Here is a 23,764-nt window from a genome sequence, read left to right as displayed (position 1 = left end):
GCAAACTGATGATGGGCCAGACTCCTGCCATCTGAAGAGTTTTTTTTATTGAATGGCAAAATTATTGATTCTATTATTTATTTTAAGGTGAGTTATATAATACACCAGTTCCTGTGTTATAGTCCAGACTCCAAATACCTGGAACTACATGGTTACAAATTAAGTCCTGGCCACAAGTAGTTAGTCTCTTAAGTTTTGTTAGGCTGCTGTCCATCTCTATTTGTCTCGACCTGACAGTCCAAGTCTAAATAAAAAAGTAAATGAATGAAGGTTAAAAGAGAAAAAGAAGCATCACAAATTCAGTCATATGCCAGGTTACAACAATTAATTTAGTTTTATTGTTATTTATACATCACTGATACATTGTATTCTGGTGAAATAATTGGAAGAATTATCCATATTATTCTTTGTGACTCTCCACAAGGACACAAATACTGGTGTGGAAGACCAGAAAGGGGGGAAGAAAGCTCCTTGGGGGAGGGTTACATACTGTACACACTTCCCTTCATCCACCATCATCTGCCTGTCAGAGGTCAGTCTACCTGCATACCTACCTGCACCTACTGAGACTCACCTGGCAGCCACATGAGGAGAGAAACCGAGCCCTTCTGCCACGTTTAACCACGTTCAACCCCCCCTTCCTACCTCAGAGTAATCCTCCTTTGTAGACACACAGAGCATTAGGGTATACCCTTATTGATATTGGTAGCAGCAAGCTTTCTACTAACAGTTAACATCTTAATGATCTAAACAAAAGAGTACTGTACAGCTACTGCTAAGAGAATCTAAGAACCTGGTTTTCACGCTTTTACACCAGATTAAAGTGCTAGAAGCAACCCACCAATCCACACTTTATTATTTTATATATATATATATATATATATATATATATATATATATATATATATATATATATATATATATATATATATATATATATATATATATGTATATATATATAGGAACAAATCTATTTTGACATTAATTTACAGGGTAATATACATTATATTGTAACAGCTGAAATATCAGCACAAATAGATCACTGTCACACTTAACAGCAAAATATATATGATTATATAAATCCATATATAATCATATATACCAATATATAATTGTCATATATGCATGTAAAACAGTTAACCACGTCTCAGGCTTTTCAAATGATACCCAGAAAAGCAATTGTGTATCAAGACGTAAAAGCTTTACAAGTTTCTCTCTTGAAAGAGCAACAGGCGGCGGCAAAAGTGCCACGACCTGCAGGTATTTGAGGTCACAGGACAGTTATTTGCATATTCCACGAATCTATTGCAACACGTTACTGTCTACAAACAGTACAGCCAGCATCCTGCGAGAGGAGCCGGTGTTAGCTGGACTCACACATACACCCACTGAACAGAACATTACAACGATGGGTGATCTGATTATAGCTATGTGCTTTCAGATGGTGTGCTATGACAGTGAACAACAGGAGGACTACAATACACAATACTCTATAAGTTTAGCCTCAGAAGACAACCCAAAACTGTACTGCACTTTAAAAAGACTAACACCCCCCCCCCCCCCCCCCACTCCTCTGAGTTAAGTGTCATCGTATCCTGCTGCTGATGTGTTTTGTATATTGGTGTTTGATCACAAATCACAACTTGACTTTGACAGTCCACCATCACCAAGAATAATGGAATGTGATCAGCTTTTGTCTCCTTTTTTCCCCACTAACTGGGTCTCTCTCCGTCAAGGCTGACAGCACAGTGAGTAACATCCTATCGATTAAACAAAGTTCTAGGGGGTTTGAGAGGGTGCTGGGACTCCTTGAGGTTCTGTAAAGTTCAGATACGCAATCTGTAGCAGTAGGGCAGTTCTCTCTTCTCGCAGCAGTCCCAAACCTCAGCCGCCATCATCTTCGCTGCCTCTCAGGAAAAGAGGAGCTCCGATGGTCCTTTCCCCTTCAAGGCCTGATGGTCCCTTCCCTGCTTCCCTCTCCTCTTCCCTCTGGTACGACCTCATCTCACAGTCTCTTCACCATCATTATCACTGCTTTACACACTCCCCCTGCTCTGCAAAGATGCTGCACAAGGCTGTAACAAGATACACACAAAGGTAATTTTTCACAAAGAAAAAAAAGCTCCGTAATAACTGCAGTAGTAACGCACAACAAGCATCCGATAGCTGGCTTCCGGCCTGGGGAGCCTGGGTGATGTGCAGTTGGGTTTGGGACATTGCCATTGTTATAAAGGAGGATGACTCCTTGCTTTGCCCTTTGCAGGACTTGTTTTTTTTCCCTGTGATGCACTGTTTTGTTATTCAAAAGCCCAGATCTCTATGTCCTGCACATAGAAATCCTCCTTTTTAGAGAGCATGGGGTTCCCAAACGTTTTACAGGAGTGACTTCTGCCGTGGTAAAGGTCTCCGTCCAGCCACAGGCCAAACTCGCCGCTGGAAGAGAAGACAACATGCAGTGTTAATCAGGCTGTCTCAGGGTACCAAGGAGTTTTGGGCTGTGATGGGGTCTCTGCCAAAATGGATTATCTCCTTGTTAAAAGCATTATCTCATTAAGCCTAACATGAAAGTGCATGCATGACTACGACTGGGTATCTGAATACTCGGTGGTCAAAGGATTGAAAGTTGGTCTTGAACATCTGGTCAGATTTGAACAATACGCTTGTTTACTTTTTCAGATATTTACTGATTTAAAACTAAATTTGACATTTCTTTTTCAAATTCTATTCAGGCAAAAGTTCTTCAAACAGCTACTTGCATTAAAAAATGCATTTGGCTTCTTTTAAATCAAAAAGGCTGCAGAAAAATATGTTCATATTTCTTAGAGTTACCAAATAAATAAATAAAATGTTGGTATCAAAGCTCAAAAGTATCCAAATTCATATTGAATCATATCAGCACTACTGAAATATTTAAAACAATACCCAGACCTCAGCCTGATACAATGGAGTCCTGTTTTAACATGTGCACAACACAAGTTTTTCTTCTGTGTTCCCTAATTAGAAATTAGAAAAATGATACAGTATCATGCTTTTAATGCTTTGGACATCTCCTGGTATCACTATAAACCACATGTTAATATAACCACATATGATCAGATTCAATAACAGAGACCATACAACCCTTTAAAAGCAGCTTGTGCTCACCTTCCTCCACCAAATGCTAAGGAGTCTGTGTCTCCCTTGATGAAGAACATGTTGTCACCTGTCCATTTGTACACCTGTAGCAGACACAATAGAGCCCACATTAGAATATATTGCGCAACATATTCATTGTTGACATAATCTAATATTCTCTGGCCAATGCAGAGATGGGAACACAGTGCACCCATGTTTACCTCAGGGGGAGGATCCAGATTTAATGTCTGATAATTCATTTACAACTTCCAGACTCTAAACAAAGGAACTATCTCATCATCAGAGCTGCTATATTTATGTCAAAGTCCTCTCTGATACACCAACATATAAGTCAAAGCAGAAGAATCAGTTCCAGACATTAATGAGGAGAGTAAAGCCACTATGTATGGAATAGTTTTGTGACTGTAGCATTTTTCAAACGGTCTTGTGTGGAAAGACCAGTGGTACAATGAGAGTCCCAGCAAGTCAATCTGTTGCTTTCAGCCTATTCACACAACAGAGCCGAATCAAGAATGCAAGTTACAAAACACTTAACACCACTGAGCTGTCATCAAGGGTAAGGATGCACAGATAGATATTTATTATTACGTGTAGAGAGTATTTGATGGTCACATACATCAAGAATGCCTAAATCTCTGTTGCCCAACTGTTTTCCAAAAATGTTTTCACTTTCACACAGTAGGATAATGCTGAAAATGTGCATGTTTGTGTGTTCGGAAGCTGCCAAGGCCCCAGTTTAACACAAACAATATATTTCAAAGCAGTATTGATTGATTTTTTTAGGTCACTTGGGTACAGCAGAACAAGCTGTAAACACAACACTGACATATTATCACCTTATAAAGTTGATACGGTTATAGCTGCCTATTTGCCCATCCAGCAGAAAGTGAGCAACATCAGTATTCATTTGAAGCCATGTTTCTGTCAATCTGACAGATTTAAGGCCAATATTCAGTCTGCTTTTAGAGTGAACTACCTGGTTCCTTAGCTGCTAAATGCTATGCTATGTTCGCCTCAACTGTCTGTCTCCCTTTCGGCGCTGGACAGTTTGTCAGAGCCTTTTTGCTGTTAACAGCTGCTGCAGGAAACAAGGCTGATGAGCAGTGAGAATGAAAAGAAAACAGTTAAGTTGTGGCCTTAAAACCAAAACGATGATCTTAAAGCTGTGCAGAGCTGAGGGGAAGTGCAGAGATAGAGGGTGATGATTCTAAATGGGTTTGTCACTACAAGCAATATCTTTCCCATTACACATAACCATTTGACCCACTGTTAATATAAACACTGAGTAGGGCAGCTTTAATGCAATAGCAGCCACTTATACACAGATTCTGCTGGATGTCCTCTAAGCATTAAGTATCCTGTAGAGTAACAAAACAAAACAACTCATTCTAATGTCCACATTTAATATTAAACGGGGGCAATGGGACACTTTGAATTTTGAAAAGAAGCCAGTGTCTTCATATTGTGGAGGGCACTCACTTCAAACTCTGGATTGAAGGTGAAGAGGAAGGTTTCTCCTGTGCCATAAAAACCATCGCTGACTTTGAAGGGCTCGGATGCCAAAGCACCAAATACCTGGAGAAACAGGAGCAGTTTAATAGACGTTACTTCCAACCTATTACAGCATACTGCTACAGTGTGTTTCTGTTCAATGTGCAGCTTACCTGGCCGTCACTGTCTTTAATGACCATGAGCACAGGGGTGTCCTGGCCCTGCATGGCTCTGTACAGCGTCTTAATGCTCATGCCATGCTTTGATGTGCCAAAGGCCAGCGTCCATGGGTACCCAATAGTCCGTGGTGGGAGATTCTTGGCAAGCTGTGGGGGGAAATAATAATGAAAAAGGACGGGTGGGGGAAGAAAAAAAAAAAAGGAAATGAAAAACAGAAAGGCCACAGCCACCGATGCTCAATTACATCTGCAGTGACCTTTTAACACCATCTGACGTTTAAAGAAGAGTAACAGGGCTCCAAACACATAGAGGAGCCTCAAGAGAAAGAGAGGTCCAGCACTCCCTGAGAGAGCTTGCTGCCCTGCTGCTGACAGACTGAAGGATTAACAGCGGCTGTGGTGCATGGGGAGATAAAGCCGACAGAGGCTCTGGAGGAGCAGTACAGTGTATGCGTCATTTTAATGGACAGATAAACCAGACACTGACTAAAACATGGAATTAAAGTGACAAGTTTTCGCAGCATATAGCACCATTTTCTGCTGTATGAAAACAAAGGACTTTAAACGCTCTACTTGCTCTCCAATAATTCATCAGTCCCTTTGTTCTTTTCTTGTTGGTTCAGCACATCCTCCAGTGGTTGAGCTGAAGCAGTCGTGTAATCGGCAGGCTGGAAACAAAGCCACGAGGAGATGAGCCCCGACTGGGCTCACCTCTGCTCCGCTGTGAGCCGGGCCTGAGCTCTGAGCTCCGTCCTCAGAGTGATTAAAGGAAGCTGCATATTGGCAATCTATTGGTCAATGTGCCAATGGGGACTCATTTGGTGTGTGTGTGTGTGTGTGTGAGTGCACGCATGTGTCGGCAATGCCTGCAAGGCATACACCACACCTCAATCAACAACAAAGGTTAGTGAGTCTAAAATATTTGTTTCATGTTAATCATGCGTGCTATGCCTTTGATCATTCATGAGACCTTACGCTGGTGTGGTCTTTATATAATATAAATTACTTTTCCATTATGTATGCATTTTAAATAATTCTACATACATTTGTAATTCTGCACAGAACCAACCACATTATGTTTCCGTTTCTGATGAGGGGAGTAATCAGGTCATCTACATGCTGACATTTCTGTCCATAAATACTGTTCTTTCTGCTGATTGTATTGCTAAATAAGTTGCCAACTAATTTCCTAAAGCAGCTGGGTACCGCAGTTTTTATCAAAATGTTACTCAACAACAGTAAATTGTGCATTTCTTGGGGACTATTTTCAATAGCGGATTAATACATATTTGGTGTCCAAGAGAGTATTAATGGCACCAAAACTGTGTATGTTTGTGTTTTTTTAAACAATGGAGCTGAATGGCAGAGAAAAATAAGCTATATCAGTTTTTGGATATATTCAGAGTACTTGTTAGTAGCATGACCTCAATGCTGCTTTTGCTTTTTTTCTATTGTCAGTCTTATGCTTTTTAACACAGTTAGAGTTATGTGTTATTTAGCAGGGTTGCATGTGTGAAGCTGTATCGGGACATGTTTGTACAACAGCCTCTACCTTCTCTATCTGGTCAGCCTCCAGGAGATCGCTGGGTTCTCTGAGGTTGGGTTTGAATGTTTCTGGCTCCAGGTCTGTCTTGATGGATGTGCCATGCTTGGAATTCACCTCCTCCTTGGTGGTGATCTACAAGTTCAAATGAATGTCAGACATGCATTGTATAGTAACAGGATGTGGTGTAACTTGAGCTCCCAGAAAGCACTGGTAGCGGAGGGGTTCAATTTTGGCTACTGTAATTTTGTTTTGCATCACACAAGGCTACTGATACAACAGGTAAAACTAGTCAGGTTATCTACAGCAGTAACCACTGACAAGGTGAAACCTGTGATTGGCTGAGACTGGAACAGGGAAAAACACAGTTGTAAATAACAAAGTCTAGAAAGCGGAGAGGGTTCAACTACACAGGTAACATGAGGAAACTAGACTTTAACCATAGCCTAACCTCAGCAACAAAAACTAAACTTTCAGCATTTGTGTGTTTTGAATCTAGCAGATTTCCTGCTAAAATTATAAACAGTGTTTGTTAGCAACACACTGGTAGTCCAACAATTTGATGATGACAGCTGAATATTTTCCTGCCACTCTTCAATGCCAGATGACTAGGATTGGTTTGGCAGAACTGTGAGAGTGGGCAGAGACATTGTCTGGGAGAAGAGAATACAAAGTGAATAGGAAATCAAGCCAATGAATAATTTGCACTTCACTGTTTGACATTTTCTCTGACCAACGGACTGTTTGGGTTATTTATCTTTCTCGATAACAGAGGCTGATTGTAGAGCGCTTCGCCACTGGTGGCTGGGATGCTCTCATGTTTCACTCCTCATTCAAATAGGGCCTATCTGCATTGTCCTCAGAAAACATCATTCACCCTGTCAGGGGAGTCTTACTTCCACCTTCTCACATCTCTTTGTTTTGATACTCTGACGTCTTCTCTTGCTTAGAGCTCATGCAGGTCACATTCTTCAAATTCAGCTCATTTGATCAAAGACAATTTTCCCTTTAAGAAAAAGGGGAATTTCCCACAGATGTACATATTTCTGGGTGACCTATATAAGAACAGTATGTGTCTCTAGTCAGCACAAATAATTATAATAACTAGCTAATAACCAGACTACTCCATTGGGTTAAAGCACTAAAAACATAATGACAGTGGATCTAAGAAGGAAAGCCTGACACATAGAGATAAGGCTGCTGTCATGTGAAAACCTCATCACTCCAAACAAGCCAACTTGAACTGATAAAAAAATGTTTTCAGTAAAATGCTTGATTGATTTCTTTTTTAGTCTTAAAGAGGTTTTCTGCGCTCAGACACTCATGAAACCTCCTCTATGATTTATTTTAAACAATGAGAAAAGGTGATTTTGATGTTGGTATACAACAGCAGCAGTAGATGCTGCTAAAGCTTGTAGTATGGAGCCTAAAGGAGATCATGTTGGTGCAGACAGCAGCAGGACTGGGCAGAGCAGAGACAGACAGGGCTGGTCAGGGCACCTGGAGTCGTTTGCAGAGCGAGCGCAGATCTTCACTGTTAAGAGCATCAATCCGACGGTGGTACTCCGTCAGAGACACTACCTGGTAGTACAAAGACAGGAACAGGTGGAACATAAAACTCTGCCAGTTCTGTTGCTGGCCATGGGGAGGAAAGGATGAGTTTTGGAAGGAATTATGTGCACGAAGTCGTGTTATTTCCATTTAACTTAACACTCCTCCTTACAACAAGGTAGATGTTAGAGATTTGAATAAACAAACTGCAAAGATGGCTTAAGGCCACTGCTAAGAGTTTTCTAAAAGAGGAGGGGTGAGGTATTTCAGAGCACTCAGTCATTTTGCATGTTTGTGTAATATGTTTAATATTACTGTCATTAGATGCTGTGGTTATACTAATAATCTTCATGAAACTTGCAGTCCAAACTAAACACAGGATTTTGACTTAAACCTATTTATTGAGAATCAAACACCAAGTTACACCAAAGGGTGGAAACAATGCTGTAGCCAAAAAAACAATGCTAGAACCACTAACCTTGCTTTTAGCCAACCCCAAAAGCAAAAAAACAACGCAAAAGAAATTCTTTGGAGTGAGAAGGCCGTGAAATCCACAAGATTTCAAAGCTGGAACACACAACAACAACAACAACAACAAAAATAGCTGAGGTCCCACTGATGCAACAATACTTGCCAAATCCACCAACATTAATCTCTGTTTGTCAGGCACAACAATCCACAAAACTACAACCCAGACAGAGCAACACAATGACCTACTAAGCATGGCAACAGTCCAACAAAGTTACACCCCACGCTGTTGCATACTCCACTGAGAGCTGCTGCCCCTGAACAAACGTTGGCGTTTAATAGTCCACTGTGTCTCAGTAAAAGAAAGATATTTAAAGCATTGTGCACGAGACAAACAAACTCACAAAAGAAAAAAACACATGTGCACACAGTCATATGCTCATATACACAATAATTATTAGATCTTATCTCTCAATAATGCAGCAGAGAGGGTAAACTACAGCGCTCATAAAAACATGCATCTCTGCTTCACTTCACCTTCAGCTGAAAGCACTTAAATGCATCTGTCCTCTGAAAACGGGTAAGCTAGCAGCACGCTAGCCTGCTGCAGAAACACACTTATCAATGTGAATCAAATGTCATTTATCAGAGGAAATCAATGTCATAAAAAGGTCAGCATTTAAATGTGTCCAGTGAGTTCAATACTGAGTCATACAACACAAGTGGCTTATTAATAACAGCCATTAAACAAGCTATTAGATTAACATGTTTGATAATTATGAAAAATGTCTGCTAATGTAGATAACGTTAAAGAAACTTGTATATGACTGTGGGAGCTGCATCTTTTAACTGCCACCCAGCCCTGGAAACTTTCACACAGTTTATAAAGCCACACACATCCCTTTACATGGTGCCAAAGGCTAGACAACAGATGAGAGCAGTGCCCTGACTGCCAAACACCCACATAGTGGACACTTTGTTTTAACACCAGTCACTGGACCGGCTAAAGGCTAACAGGCTAGTTAGCTTCGCCAGCGAGCTAGCATGGCTTGCTAACACCAACAGCAACAAGAGAACATACAAGAATATACATCGCTGAAGACTGAAAACATGAACTAAAAACAAGGAACATACACATGTATACTTTGGGGTCAGCCGTGTCTCTTGGTCCTTCACCCTCCTAGAAAACATGTCTTGCTTTCTGGGCGAGGTTGAGGTTGGAAAGTCACATTACAGATCCTTTAAGTTCTGCCCATGTAGCCCCGAGATAAGCAGCCGGAGTTGGTATGAAGCCTGCCAGACTGCTTGACTAAAATAGAAACATTTTTTTTCCTGGTGGGGTCTCTACGACGTGTGATTTGTGTGACATCACTGAAATCCAATGACAACACGGGACAGGAGGGAAGCCGGCTTCCTATTGGTTAAAAATTATGATCCCGTCCCATAACAGACAGGATTTAAAGACACAGTAACACCACTATCCCATGAGGTATATTTTCTATAGATTTTGACTGTTAATTTACCAAAGTGACAAAAATTGACTAAAAAAAAAAGTTCAAATCTAATGAATGAATGAATAATTGGATGACTGAATAAATAAATTGATAGATAAATAGATAAACAAACAAACAAATAAATTTTCCTTTCAAGTCTATTTGGTAAATATTTTTGTCAACAAAACATCTATTGTGTTTCTGAAGACTCCATGACGTTCATATATATTCAACAGGAAAAACTAAAGCAGCAGTTTCCTATTTACTTATTCAAATGAAATGGATCATGTAGCCTCTGTTTGCCAGCAGTCTGGGGACAAACAAATCAGTCCAATTTGTTTCCTACATCATTCATTTACATTAAAATTTAAATACAGGCTACTGCTACCATCGTATCAATTTCTTCATACAATGAATGCATCCTTTTCATTATCCACGGGCCTGTAAACAATCTCATTTGACCATGACCTATCCATGCTGTTTGTGGTGCAGCAATGTGCAGAGCAGTGCTGAAAATTTAGTTAGGCAACCCCACTCCATGCTTCCTAGTCTTACTTCCACATTCTGTAAATCTATAATAATGCAAAAAAGGAAGAATGATTGAACCCACAACAGTGCCACTAGAGTAGGGGATTTCATAACCAAAAAAAAAAAAAAAAGATTTTAGCTGCTCAGTGATTTCATTCTCTGCATATGTTGAGCAACTCATAATGGTGATAGCCTTCTGCCATTCAGCAAAAAAAGTTGCCAAATGCTGACCAGCACCAGCGACAGTCACACATGTGATGAAACTACGATACACTGACTAAGAAGAGTAAACAATTACACAAACATGCAAAACACTTTGGTTGGAAGATCAGAGAAGCACATTTCCAAGCAAAGCAAGTGTTCACACATCTTACATAACGTGATAAAAAGTTCACAAAAAAACATTTACCATCAAATCAAGAAATATGCAGCGGTACACAGAAATGCAAAATACAGAAACAGAATACAAAACTTCACATCTACACTGTTCTGATGGATTAAAAACCAAGATCAGCACAATACAGTTACACTATGAATTGCATAATGAAAGCAAATAAACACAATTATTTAACATGTAATTTAACATATAACAATAAACAATAACACCACATAAGATTCTGATTTCACAGGTTATGGATTAATCCATAGTGGAGAACTATACTTAATCCATGTCTGCAAGACTTGAGACAACACAACAGGTGCATTTTAAGCAAGGTTAGTGAGCAGAGTAGCTTTGTAGACCTTACCTCCCATTCCTTGACATTGAGGTCAGTGATGGGCTCGTCCTTATCCATTTCTGACACCTCATTCTTCTTTACAACCATAAACCCAGGCTCTTGTCCCATACCCCTGACCCCCTCACCGTACATGTCTGGGCTCCACTGCATGAAGAATACATACAGATGGTCTGACCTGGGGGTAAAGACACAGAAAGAACTATGAGAGTTGAGGCTTGGTTCCTATATGTTGCTGAGATTTTGTTAACAATCAGTACCTGAGTTGCATCATTCCTGTTATCTAAAATAGGATGAATGCACCACAGTACCAAAGACAACATTTTTACATTGTAACTTTGACATGATTAAAACAAAAGTCATACATAAGATACTATAACTGTCATCATGATCACCTGACTGAAATTCATTAGTGAACTGGCCAACTGATAAACCCTCCGTGATGAAGTGTTGAGAATGACTTTATATGTCATATTTGAAGGAATTCTCAAACAGCACTAAGGAGGCATTAACAAGGATCTTTTGCTTGTCTCCTCTCTGCTATCACGGCTGAACTGTTACAGCTGCTATGCCTTTGGGATGCTGTTTATTTCTGTTATCAAGTATTCTGCAACACAAGCCATCACTTTGTGTAGGCTTGTGAAGTAGAAGTGTAGGTACCTCATTTTGAAACAAATACTCTTATATTAGTATTTATTTTGAGATGTGTTTCTGGACACCGAACAAATCTAAGCCCAATATTGACTCTCCTTTTAGGTCTGTTTTGCGTTCCAGCAACGCCTGAGAAATCAGCCTCTCAGCTACTAAATGCTTCACTATGTTGACCAGCTAGCTGCTAGCTAAGTCTGTGTGCTGTTTGGTCTTGGGCAGGTAGTGTACAGAGGTTTTGTCAGAGGTTGCTTGCTGGAAACAGCTGGGGAAATGAAGTTGATGTAAATGATGAGCTGAAAGATGCTACAACACCTCACAGAGCTTTGTCACTCCAAACGCCTCTTTTACATCACACACAGTCATTACATCCATTGTTAATATGAACACTGATGAGAGCAGCTTTAAAATTACACACAGTGGATGGTCAGTTTTCTAAAAACAAGCAAATATGATATGAAATGTGTCTGCTATCTCCTGTAGCTCTCCTACATTGTGATTATATGTTGCCCCTCCCCCTCTCCTGCTGACCAGTCCTGTAGCAGAAGAGGAAGCCTTTTCATGTCAAGCATGTTAACAGTTCAAAGTCATGAGGAAGAAACAAGTAGAGGAGACACACTGTGTATCACACACTGCCGTGGCTGGTAGACATGGAGGAGATGTGGCAGACTCTGTAGGTTGAGCTGTGTTCAGTGTCATAGTTGTATATGGCTCATTCAATAGCCTCCCTTTCTTCCCACACTGTTGCCAAGACTCTTCATGAGACACATCATGCGGGTCACCTACTATCTAGGTCAAGCTATACAGGGTCTTGCTGTGTCTTAAAAAAAGAACTTTGCACTGCGTGTGTTTTCAGTCCAAACAGCTTCTGATCATTCCTCCCACACACCTTAGTCTTCTTGCAATGCCAAGAGAGAAAAGTTTAAAAAATGAGTCGTAACGTGTGCGAGCCCTGTCTTTTAACAATTGCTTTAAATCTGACATGTCCCTGGGCTGTCATCCCCAACAGCAGCGTGCATCACGGCAAACTTGTTTTCCAGGTGGGAAATGCTGTTGCTAAGCAACCTGTGGATGAAAACAACAATGCTTTAACAAGCAAGACTTCTGGAGTTCATAGTGAATAATGAAGCGAAGGGGGGGGGGGGGGTTCAGTGTCATTACTGCACTCAGGCACTAAACACTTTGCATAACCAAGAAGCATTTATGGCACCATGACTAAATAAAAAGGGACACGCGTGTTTGTCTGATTCAAATGTGATTAGCAGCCAGAGAGCGCACCACATGTGATGCTGCTGTAAAACTATACACAGATGCACTGAAATCAGGAGAGGTGTAAAATAACTGATCAGATTCACACCATGAAAGTGTTTCCATATCTGTCGGTGAAAAAGACAGTGAAAGTAGCCACTTCTAGCTGGAGCCAGAGACCATTGACTCTGCTCTGTCCAATTAATTTCAGATCCGGCTATAGATAAGTGACTCTTCAAATTAAGCCATTAGTGCTACATTAATTAAAAATTAATTCCCTACATAAACATATTCCGTAAATTGTGTGGAAGCACATATTTTCTTGTAATGTGTCTCCTTGTGAAGAGCTCAAATGTAATTATGATGACTGCTGACGCATCGAGATCAAACGCATTAACAAGACGAAGCTATTCTCAGCTGAAGTGAGTCCTTATAAATATCAGTTGCAAGTCAAAAAAAGTTCACGAGCATCTTTGTGGAGAAAGCGCATTCTGAGGATACAACATGAGGTTAGGAGAGACTGCACAGAGAAGTGGCTGTAGCAGAATGTCAGTGTTGGGGTCGTATGTGTGCCCCAGCACAGGCATCAAGTGTGTGAGTCTGTTTCCCTGCAGAATGAATGAATAATAAATCATTTTGCTGTCTGGCAGAGGCAGTGCAGGGAGATGGGCAGAAGCCGCAGTGGGAGTCAGACCTGACATCGAATGCATATTTGATTAGTTTCAAATATTAAAAGGACTGGGGGTGAGGTGCCTCAGTAGCTCAGCTGACTGTTGTGGTTTCTCAGGATTATATTAGGATCATGTGTGTTCATTTTGCTTTGTGGGTCTTCCATTTTAAATACTCCTCCATATAACCAGGTACAGCAACAGATTTTAAAGTCTGTTATTAGGATAACACAGGAGTGATTTGTTTGTATAAAAATGCACTGCACCCTGGCTCAGGTGGAGGTGGAGCACAGGTACTGACCTCTCCTGTGGCACAGCAAACCAGTACTCGTGCTTTTTGCCCTGCTGGGCATACTGCTGCATGGACGCGCTGGCGTTGGAAACAAACGTCTTCTTCATGGGCTTCCCCACCCGCAGACACAGGAACTTGTGAGTGCGGTGCTTCCGCCTCTCTGCAGACCCTGTACCTGGCAAAGGAAATAATCACAGGGTCACAGAGGCATAAAAATGAGCCATAATAAAGCTTCAAGGCTCTGATAACGAGACAAATGGTTTTGTAAGAATAGTGTGACAGTTCAGGAAAGACACTTCTTCACCTTAGTGTTGACACTTGAATGAGGATATTGTTAAGACCTTTATGACTGTACAAAAAAACATCCTGTTGATGAACTCTATATTCTCTTCATAATACTTCCTTTATTTATGTGACCTAGTTTTCTATCCTCTGTCTACCGACTACATCAGTTGACATTAGTCATTTTGTGGCAGAAACACCACAGAAAACAGAAATAAATATAATTTGATACTGAGTCCTCTGCCCATGCTACATAATCAATAGCCTTTTACAGGGTCACAGCCCCAGGAAGCCGAATGAGATCACTGTGCCACTGACATTACACTGGCACACACTGGTCGGGCAGCACGTCACTGTTAATAATGACAGGCTAGATGATATTTATCTGCTTAGACAACACAGCTCAGTGGGACAAATTTAATTTTCAATATGCATTAATTTGGTATTAATGCAGCTTGTTTCCGAAGCTGCTGCTGTTACTTGTGTGGGCTGTGCTAATGTGCGCAGAATAAAGGGCAGCCCTGCTGAGATGCCTGTGAGTTAGAGCTGCTCTCGCAGCCTAGCTCTCTGTGTGACAATAATTGTCAAGGAGAAAATGGTAAATCTCTCTCCCACTATCTCGATCTGTTTCTTCTTGGGGTGAGAGAAATCTTTTTTGGAATCACAACTACATATCCAGCTAGAAAGGGTTGTGTTGACACGAGTGAGTCAGTAAGTGTGACACAAAGACAGATGACAAGGCCAACCAGATATTAAAGGATGTTTTAGTCTGTTACTGTAACTACTAATTGCATATATTTCATTATTTATTTAAAGGTTCTACAGTCTCTACCATCCAGGCAGCATCTGCTTTCCATTTGTTTCAATAAACAAAACATTATCTTATTTAAGGTAAGTAATCCATCACAGTGAACATTCTGCTAACTTAATAAAGTTACAACATCACTGTGTGGTAATTTAGCTGAGAAAACTCCTTGCTGGTGTGTTCAATGTGGTTCTAGTGTATGTGATCTGAATAAAAGGTACCACATTCACAAAACTTAACAATAAATCAAAATGGATTGGACTGTATCGAACAAGCTGCTGTTGTGCAGGAAACAATCAAGACAATGACGTAAAATAAAAAGTTGAAAAGTTGATTTTAGATCAAAAGCTGATTTTCATATCACAATGTAACCACTGGAAATCAATGGCTGCCTCAGAGGTAATAAATCAAAACTTACGGTATCCATAGAAATGACCAATTTACTTATTTAATACGGGATCACACAAACTCAACCATGCAACTATATATACCTTTACCTATATACTGAAGAGCCTGTGGGTTTTATAAAACATGTCACAAACATAATGAAAACTTTTCTAAAGCCTGTGTACTTGATTATTCAGCCAGAGTCAGGGGCCTTTTAAATCTTTCACTGCAAATCAGGAGTGGAGATGGGAACTGAGAAACATGTGAGGAAGAAGGATATCTAATTGGAAAACATTTTTGTCAAAAGATGTGAACACTGTGTTACAACTGTGTTTTTTTTTTTTTTTTAGGTATTTCTATAGTATTTTTAATAATGAAAAGTAAAACAAATGTACTGATTAAATTGTTAAGTCACTTGGAGAAAGTGTGGGAGAAATAATCCTTCAGGGCTCAAAACATTTATTTTCTTTGTTCTTCAATTTGGCGTACTGCTAATTTTGAAATATTGCACATTAATATATTTGAAAGTTCATTCTAAGTATATATATTGTTAAAACTGACATTTTTCTTTGGTTCTTTGCGTTACCAGAAGAAGTCTTGATTTGTTTTTATGTCAGATATCCAATGTGGGACAGACCAAACATTTGGCATGAGCACAAATAAAGCCAGTAAACTAACTGACTAACTACCTGTAATACATCTGTCAATCCTTAATCATATTATTGAAGTCATCAGTAAGTTTATTCCAGGCTTTGTGCAATTTAGTCCACATGAAATCAACACCAGGGAAGGATGTAAAATATAAATAACACCTCTCTGAATGCTGTTTCACAAGATGTTTTGATGTTGGGTTTAACCGTCACCGTGTTTCCCCTTTGGGCTCTAGGTGTGTTTGTGGCAATGTGGTGTTTGATAGGCTTTAGCTTATCGCCTAGAGGAGTGGCCCAGACCACCAGAGCCAGAGATCAAAAAGCTACATAAAGCCCCATAAAGCCTAGCTAGCTCCTGCCAGCTGATAACACCAGAGAGGCTGCCATTTCCCTTCGTCTTTAACTCCAATGACTAGCAGCTCGGTGGAGTGGAGAGGGAAAGGTTATCACAAAACAACATGAGAGAAGTGATCCTCAAGCAGCTTTTTGAATATGGATGTGGAGTTGAAGCTAAATGAGAACATGAGGCCAGATTCATCAGCTGAAATACCCCACATGTGTTTTTGTAACATATATGTTTTCCAACTTTTACTATATAAGTGTGTTTTACCCTCTGCAGAGTTCTGTGCGCCGCCCTCTTGCGTCTCCTCTACATTCTCCTCCTTGCCTTGTTGCATAGTGTCCGTTTTAGAGACGTCTGTCCCCTCATTGGCATCCCCTTGTGGGCTGGCTGTGACAGTGGTGGTGTCTGTGGCACCAGGGGTGGCTGAGCTTTGGGACCCTGGGCGAGAGGAGCTGCTGCTGGGACCCTGGGCCTGGCTAGTGCTGCTGCTGGTGGTAGTGGGTGTGCTTGGTGGCTTCTCTACACTGTGCTGCTTGGATCCCATGGGGGACTGGCTATTATTTTCTGTGGCAGTGTCTGGTGGATTGTCCTCTGCTTTCGCTGCGGGGGGCTCCTCCGGCTGGCTCACTGAGCCGTGGGCACTGCCTGCAGCCTGCAAACCGGTGCCGGTGGCCTCCACCTGGGTAACGGTTTGCACAGATTCTGTAGAAGCGCCAGAGGACTTGTCCAAGCGGAGGTCCTCATTAGACGCCTGCTCCTCCTCCCGGATGGGGGACAGCTCAGACTCAGTGAAGACATCTTCGGAGATGGAGCCCTCAGTGCTGCGTGGGGCCGTACTGCCGCTGTCGTTGGCCCCTGGCTCCCTCAGGCGATGCTCTGGTTCCTTCTGCTGGGAGGGATGTCTCTCAGTTGGCAGAGGCTCCAGGTCACTGGAAATATGAAAGGAGAAGCAATAAGACACGTGCAACTTCTCACCATGTAGGTGTACTGACTGTGTGTTCCATACAAGGAATAACATTTTAAGCACTTAATTGATTTTACATCAGTCTAGTTGTTATTTTTTAGAGCTGTCCTGTAAAAACATGCTGTCGTCTGCAGCTCTGGAGGAGATTTAAGTCTGAGAAAATAACCCTCATCAGTTTGGGCTTGAGGCTGCAGATCCTTTACAGAAACCCTCGGTTACACACTGGGGTCACAGAGTTAATGAAACATGAGGGTATCATGCACGAAAGCTTTCATGAAAGACACTAGTTGCATTATTAGAAATGTATCCTCCGGTGTTGGAACTTGACCCAATTTTAACAACTGATTTCTGCCACACAAACCAAGAAAATATAGTATTTGAATAAGAAATTAAATGAATACAAGTCAATTATTTCAGTCTTGTTAAATTAACAGAATAATCCAAAAGACAAAAATATCATTATTTAACAAATGGTCAAACACAATTAAAGTGATTTAATGTGATAATTCTGCACAACTGACAACAAAACAAAACAAAAACAAATGACTTTATCTGGTAAATAAAATCCACTGGCTGCTTTGATCTCCTGACAACAGAGTCACGTCTCACTGGTTTTTGAGTTGCACATGTCTTCTGTTCACTGTTTAGTCCTTTGTGTCAAAATCTCATGCATCAGTTTTTCATGGGAGCGGTAAACACCTTTTAAACTGCCAGTCCTGTTGTAAAAATCTATGTACCATGCTTCACTACACAATAATCCCAACTACATGAAAATTCAGCCACTGAAAACGCCTGCACAGACTGACATAATGTAACCAGAGTGGATAAATACAGTTGCATTACGTGCAGTATTAACGCTTTATTCTCTTTCTATGCAATTCTTAAGAATTTAAGAAATTCTTGTTCTTGAAATCAGGTCGCAAGCAAACAGACAAAGCATTTGCATATGACCATGACACTGCACAGAATGAAATCCTGCAGGCACTTGTTGCTCAGCTGTGTGTTCAGACAGAAGGAGAGAGAGAGCGAGGTCAGCTGAGAGAGAGCGGGAGAGACGAGAGAGGAGACAGAGCAGACAAAGACAATGGATCACAGCTGAGAAAACATCTGGGCCCGGCACAAAAAACAGTCATTTGCCAGCACAATAACTGCTCCACGGGCAACACTCAACCAGCTAAATACAGCTCTGCCCAAACCCTGCTACCAACTGAAGACACACAAAGAGAAAATGACTCCACAGGGTTCCTAATGATACACCATATTAGTCCTTTTACATTTGGCTTCAACAGAACTAAAACAATCAAAATATAAAAAACAAAACAAAAAAAAACAACAAAAAAAAAAAAAACACAGACAAATCTGTGGGAGGAAACACAAGTGAATACTCTGAAGTGGCTGCTTCCTACTGCACAAAGAGGTGAGCAATCAGAACGTAGGAGGGTGAAGGCATGCTTCATTAACCCTGGTGTAATTGCCGCTTGATTTTTATTTTGGTATGAACTGTCAGTTGGTTGCTGATGCAATCTGATCATGGGTACAGCAGGGAATTACATTGACTACGATAAGGTTGCTGCATTTCTGAGAGGGCAAGAGTGGGAGAAATTTTGTTGAGGGTGATGTCTAATGCCTATAAACTCTGAGAATAAGAATTTATGTAGGAGGAAATCAATCAGAATTAGAGGTCAGTGTTGGCTTTCGTAGCTGCATATATTTTAAATATGTACATGTGGATTGTGTCTATGCTTTCTCTTACTCAGGGACAGCCTCTCTGATCTTGGGGTCGGTGATCTCCTTGTAGATGGCAGCGGACTGCACTTCCTCCAGAGGACACATGATGCCATACTCCTCACACCCATGGGCCTGAACCAAGGGGTCCATCCGGTGAGGGTCAAACATGATGTTGTTGGGTGTCACCAGCAACACCCCACTCACTGCACCCTGACAACAACAACACAGAAAAAGTGAGGAATGCATTAGGGACGATGGGATCCATCAGAACGTACAATGAAAATAAATATAATAACAGTTGAGCACCTTTATCTACTACAGAATATAATCAAAAGCACATCTGTCAAACAACTGGAGGCCAAATCCATTTGCAACCACAAATGTCCTAAATCAAGTAGAAGTTATTGACTGGCAGCACTGACCACTTCAGTGCTTTCATTTGGTACCTGGGAGTGAATCAGCAGTGGTTCAATACCATGGATCTGTGTGTGCGTATGTATGTATGTGTGTGTGTGTGTGTGTGTGTGTGTGTGTGTGTGTGTGTGTGTGTGTGTGTGTGTGTGTGTGTGTGTGTGTGTGTGTGTGTGTGTGTGTTTATCTGTCTGACAGCAGGACAGTTGCGTGGGTGTAGAAGTGTTCTGGTGAACATACAGACAGGCAGTGACAGACCAGCTGGGTGAACTATAGGACCATCCTGTCTGCCCAACAACATGAACACACACCAACCTGACCAGTGAGTGTGTTTTCAGAGATCAGTTGTACAAAATGTAACAATTTAGTCAATTTCTTAGGATTTTTATACCTATTCATTCATTTTTTATTTACCATTGATGCTGTTCTGGTACAAAACTACAAATTAAAATGCAATTGCAAGAACCAAGGCCAAACTATTGCACTATTATTTTATTATTCTTCATTATTATTCTTTATTATTCTAAGATCAAACTTTTAGAAGAAAGGCAATGTAATAAAAGAGAGATTAAATACCACATTTAACCAAACATTAACATAACTGGGTTTATAGCACATTAAGGAGCCATATGTTTATATAACTCTGTAAAAAGATCCACCCCCTCTCTGTTTTGTTTCTGAGAATTAACAACCCAAAAAAAAAAAAAAAAAGAATATCAAGTTTTTGCAAAACTAAAAAACTGCAATCAAAAACGTTTCTGTACTACATTCCAAGTCAGACAGTGAGCAGGATTGTTCTATTGCCGCTTCGGATTCACTCATCCTGCTCCCACTCACCTGCCTTACAAAGCGGATGTGCGGAGTTTTCCCCTGATTTGAATAGTGAAAAACTGAAAGTGACCATCCCTGTACTGTAAATGCATCAAGCAGAGTAGTTGATATTTCTGCTCCCTGTATTATTGATACTGCTGAACAACAAACTGAACAAAAAGCAAACACTGAAAACTAAACTGAACAGCTTTACTGAGGTTAAGCATCATTTTTTTTATCGTGCACTGGAAAGAATTTGGGTTTAATCCAGACGATTAGGAAAGTCTTTACGGTTTGTGGAAACACATGACATACAAGGCTGCACATGATTAGGTCTGTGACTCAAATATAGTGGTAATACAAACTGGGACTACATTAATCGTAGTTTTGCCGTCGGGCCTTTATGATTTTGACTAGGGCAGCACAATCTGTTGGACAGGTCAGTCTTCACATGATCAGTGTGACCTACACACACACACACACACACACACACACACACACACACACACACACACCTGGTACTGTATTTACCTTTCCATCAGTGATGTACTTGCAGTTGATCTTGAGGAACTTCTCTGTGAGAGCTTCTTCCTCCTCGGAGGTGGATGACACCACTCTGGACTGGCGCAGGGCAGAGAACACTGGAGGGTGAACTGGTTCTGGTTTGGGTGGGCCATCAGAGTCCTGGAGGTAGAGTGGGTGTGGTTGTGGACATTGGGGTAATTAGGGGAGGGTGGGAAAGAGACAACTTTTGTTAGCACACTTTTATACTGGACAACTCTAGTTTGTCTTTGGTCATAATAAATAAAAAGGGGAAGATTTTACGTTTCAGTGAAATGAAGCGATGAATCCTATAAATATGAGCGCTGTGTTCTACTTTATTCTGGTGCCTATAAACAAATATCTACATGGCTGCATGACGTCTGTATCTCTGAACAGCATTCAACCAAACAGACTAAATAATAAGCGCTGTCGAACAGGCAGAGCTTGGTTCACTTGGTGATGCATGGTGTAACTAATTTGTGTCTCATTTCATCAAACTAATGTGTTTGAGTCTCTAAATGTATTATCTATATATAAACAGATATTTTTTGCACAGCGGGGCAATCAGGTTAAAACGGAACCCAGCGATCAGCTGAATGAATACGCCTCCTGTGTGCCCGCGCTTCACAGTGGTAATTAGGTGAAAAACATTCATATGAGACTGAAGCTTTAATTATTGTGCTTTCTTACACAACTCAATGCCTAGTTAGTGTTATTTCATTAGAGACTAGCATGCCCTTGAGTTAAGAGTGGATTAACAAAACTTTTGAATGGGAGGGTCAGAGTGGGGCACAGTTCCAAAGAGACACAACCACAAATAGACACAGCAGAAAAATGTGAAAAAAAGTGTTAAGATACAAATTTAAAGTCCTGGTTCTTGGCAATAATTGACCGTCCATTAATAATACTAACATTAATTGTAGAGTGTAATAAATAAATGCCAAATAAACAACTTTAATTGTTCTAATGTGATAGAATATTGATACTGATTGAACAAACAGCTTACAGCCATGAACAGATTATGAAACAATGGGCCCCTGGACACAGACATGGAAATGTTTTATGTCTCTTGTTGTTTCGTTTCCATTGGCAGTCACTTTTCATCTCTCTGTGGTCATTTTGTGTGTCAATGTGGTTATTTTGTGTCTCTCTGTGGTCATTTTGTGTCTCTTTGTGGTCATTTTGTGTGTCTTTGTTGTTATATTGTCTCTCCGTAGTCATTTTGTGTTTCTCTGTGGTCACTTTGTGTCTCTTTGTGGTCATTTTGTGTGTCTTTGTGGTTATTTTGTCTCTCTGTAGTCATTTTGTGTCCCCTTTGTGGCTATTTTGTGTCTCTTTGTGGATATTTTGTCTCTTTGTGGTCATTTTGTGTCTCTTTGCGGTCATTTTGTGTGTCTTTATGGTCATTTTGTGTCTCTCTGTGGTCATTTTGTGTCTCTTTGTGGTCGTTTGGTGTGTCTTTATGGTCATTTTGTGTCTTTGTGGTCATTTTGTGTCTCTCTGTGGTCATTTTGTGTGTCTTTGTGGTTATTTTGTCTCTTTGTGGTTGTTTTGTGTCGCTTTGTGGTTATTTTGTCTCTTTGTGATTGTTTTGTGTCGCTTTGTGGTTATTTTGTCTCTTTGTGATTGTTTTGTGTCGCTTTGTGGTTATTTTTTGTCCCTTTGTAGCTGTTTTGTGTCACTTCCTGGTTGTTTTGTGTTCCATTCAGGGATCCTGGGCCTCTACGCAGTGGAGCCATTCAGTAATCCATTCATGATACTAACAAGCCAAGTACTTCTGATCCTCTGGTTAAATTCTGTGGGGGCCACAAAAGTTTACCCATGTGCGTTATGTATGTTAGCAGAGGCAGTTCATGCACAAATCTATGAGATTGTGTGTGTGTGTGTGTGTTCATGTACATGGAGTAGAGGCCAGTTGTAAAGTGGACTCATCAACAGGGAGAAAGCAGTGAAAAGTAAAACCAAGAAATCAAAAAAGTATATGTATACCTACATATACAAGAATACCATATTCTCTCCCAATTATATAGAGCACAGAGGGAGGCAAAACATGGTTTGTTTAATTAAGGTAAATCTATGACTGTAATAATAACTTGCAGAACCACTAAAGAATGTTATTAAAGAAGCATTTAGAAATCCTTTGAAATAATTACCTCATAATTACACATTTTTCTATAACCTGCCAGATGCTGCACAGCTAAAAAGGAATTTAAATTATGTCTCTATTTTATATTGACACATACACCATAAAGCAATTTTGTTACTGCTTCTCCATCTCTGTTATGGTAACTAACGTGGCAACGGCAATCTGCCACAGATGGTGTGTGTGCTGGGCTGGAAACATGAGGTGTGGTGGGCTTGGTGTTTCTTTCAGTGGCCTGTTGCCATGTGATGCCTGAGCCATGGGGAGAGACTGACTCGAGTCTGTCTGAATAACTGTCCACAATGACAGCTTTCTGACCAGGGGACATTTTGCAGGGCTGTTGGTCTGACTGACTGAACAATGCTCTGCAGGACGAACTGTGTCTGTGACACTGAATGATTGCTGGAGGGGACATCGGATGGAAAGATGAGAAGAAGTGAGGGATAGGTGGTGAGAAAAAAGGGAGTGGAAACTACAGCAACTACAGAAGGAAAGCTTCTGTAGAGAAATAAAAACACAAGGAGATAAAAAAAACGCTAAAGGCAATGAAAGAGAGTGACTGGTGTGAGGACAAAGAACAAAAGGGAAAAGGAGGACAGAGAGGAGTGTGTGGGAGTTATCATTGAGGGGGATTTTGACCAGGGAGGGATGGGGGGGTGGCGTCAAGAGCCGATGGAGAAGCACAGTGAAGAGCTGCAAAGAGCTACTGTAGCAGTGACG

General features: G+C 40.7%; 1 protein-coding gene across 6 annotated transcripts in view; it reads right to left on the bottom strand.

The window, feature by feature from the left end:
• Window positions 1–315: 315 nt before the first annotated feature.
• The window catches only part of oxr1a (oxidation resistance 1a), a 167,404-nt gene continuing 143,955 nt past the window's right edge, over window positions 316–23,764 (bottom strand). For 4 of the 6 annotated variants that reach the window (XM_071468218.1, XM_071468222.1, XM_071468219.1 and 1 more), the window contains 11 exons: window positions 20,890–21,042; window positions 19,163–19,347; window positions 16,713–17,374; window positions 13,988–14,153; window positions 11,135–11,300; window positions 7,849–7,929; window positions 6,358–6,483; window positions 4,800–4,952; window positions 4,615–4,710; window positions 3,145–3,218; window positions 316–2,433 (listed from right to left, as the gene is read on the bottom strand). In XM_071468218.1, coding sequence (XP_071324319.1) covers window positions 2,298–2,433; window positions 3,145–3,218; window positions 4,615–4,710; window positions 4,800–4,952; window positions 6,358–6,483; window positions 7,849–7,929; window positions 11,135–11,300; window positions 13,988–14,153; window positions 16,713–17,374; window positions 19,163–19,347; window positions 20,890–21,042 — 1,998 coding nt within the window. In that variant the 3' untranslated portion in view covers window positions 316–2,297. Of the gene's footprint in view, window positions 2,434–3,144; window positions 3,219–4,614; window positions 4,711–4,799; window positions 4,953–6,357; window positions 6,484–7,848; window positions 7,930–9,501; window positions 11,050–11,134; window positions 11,301–13,987; window positions 14,154–16,712; window positions 17,375–19,162; window positions 19,348–20,889; window positions 21,043–23,764 lie in introns of those variants that run through there. The other 2 variants (XM_071468220.1, XM_071468224.1) reach the window with 2 other exon arrangements.

This window comes from Trachinotus anak, unplaced genomic scaffold (genome assembly GCF_046630095.1).
Source record: "Trachinotus anak isolate AG129_WGS33_773 ecotype Australia unplaced genomic scaffold, CSIRO_AGI_Tana_v1 ptg000032l, whole genome shotgun sequence".
NCBI lineage: Eukaryota > Metazoa > Chordata > Actinopteri > Carangiformes > Carangidae > Trachinotus > Trachinotus anak.
The sequence above is the reverse complement of the archived record's forward strand: the minus strand, read 5'-3'. Positions and strand labels throughout refer to the sequence as shown.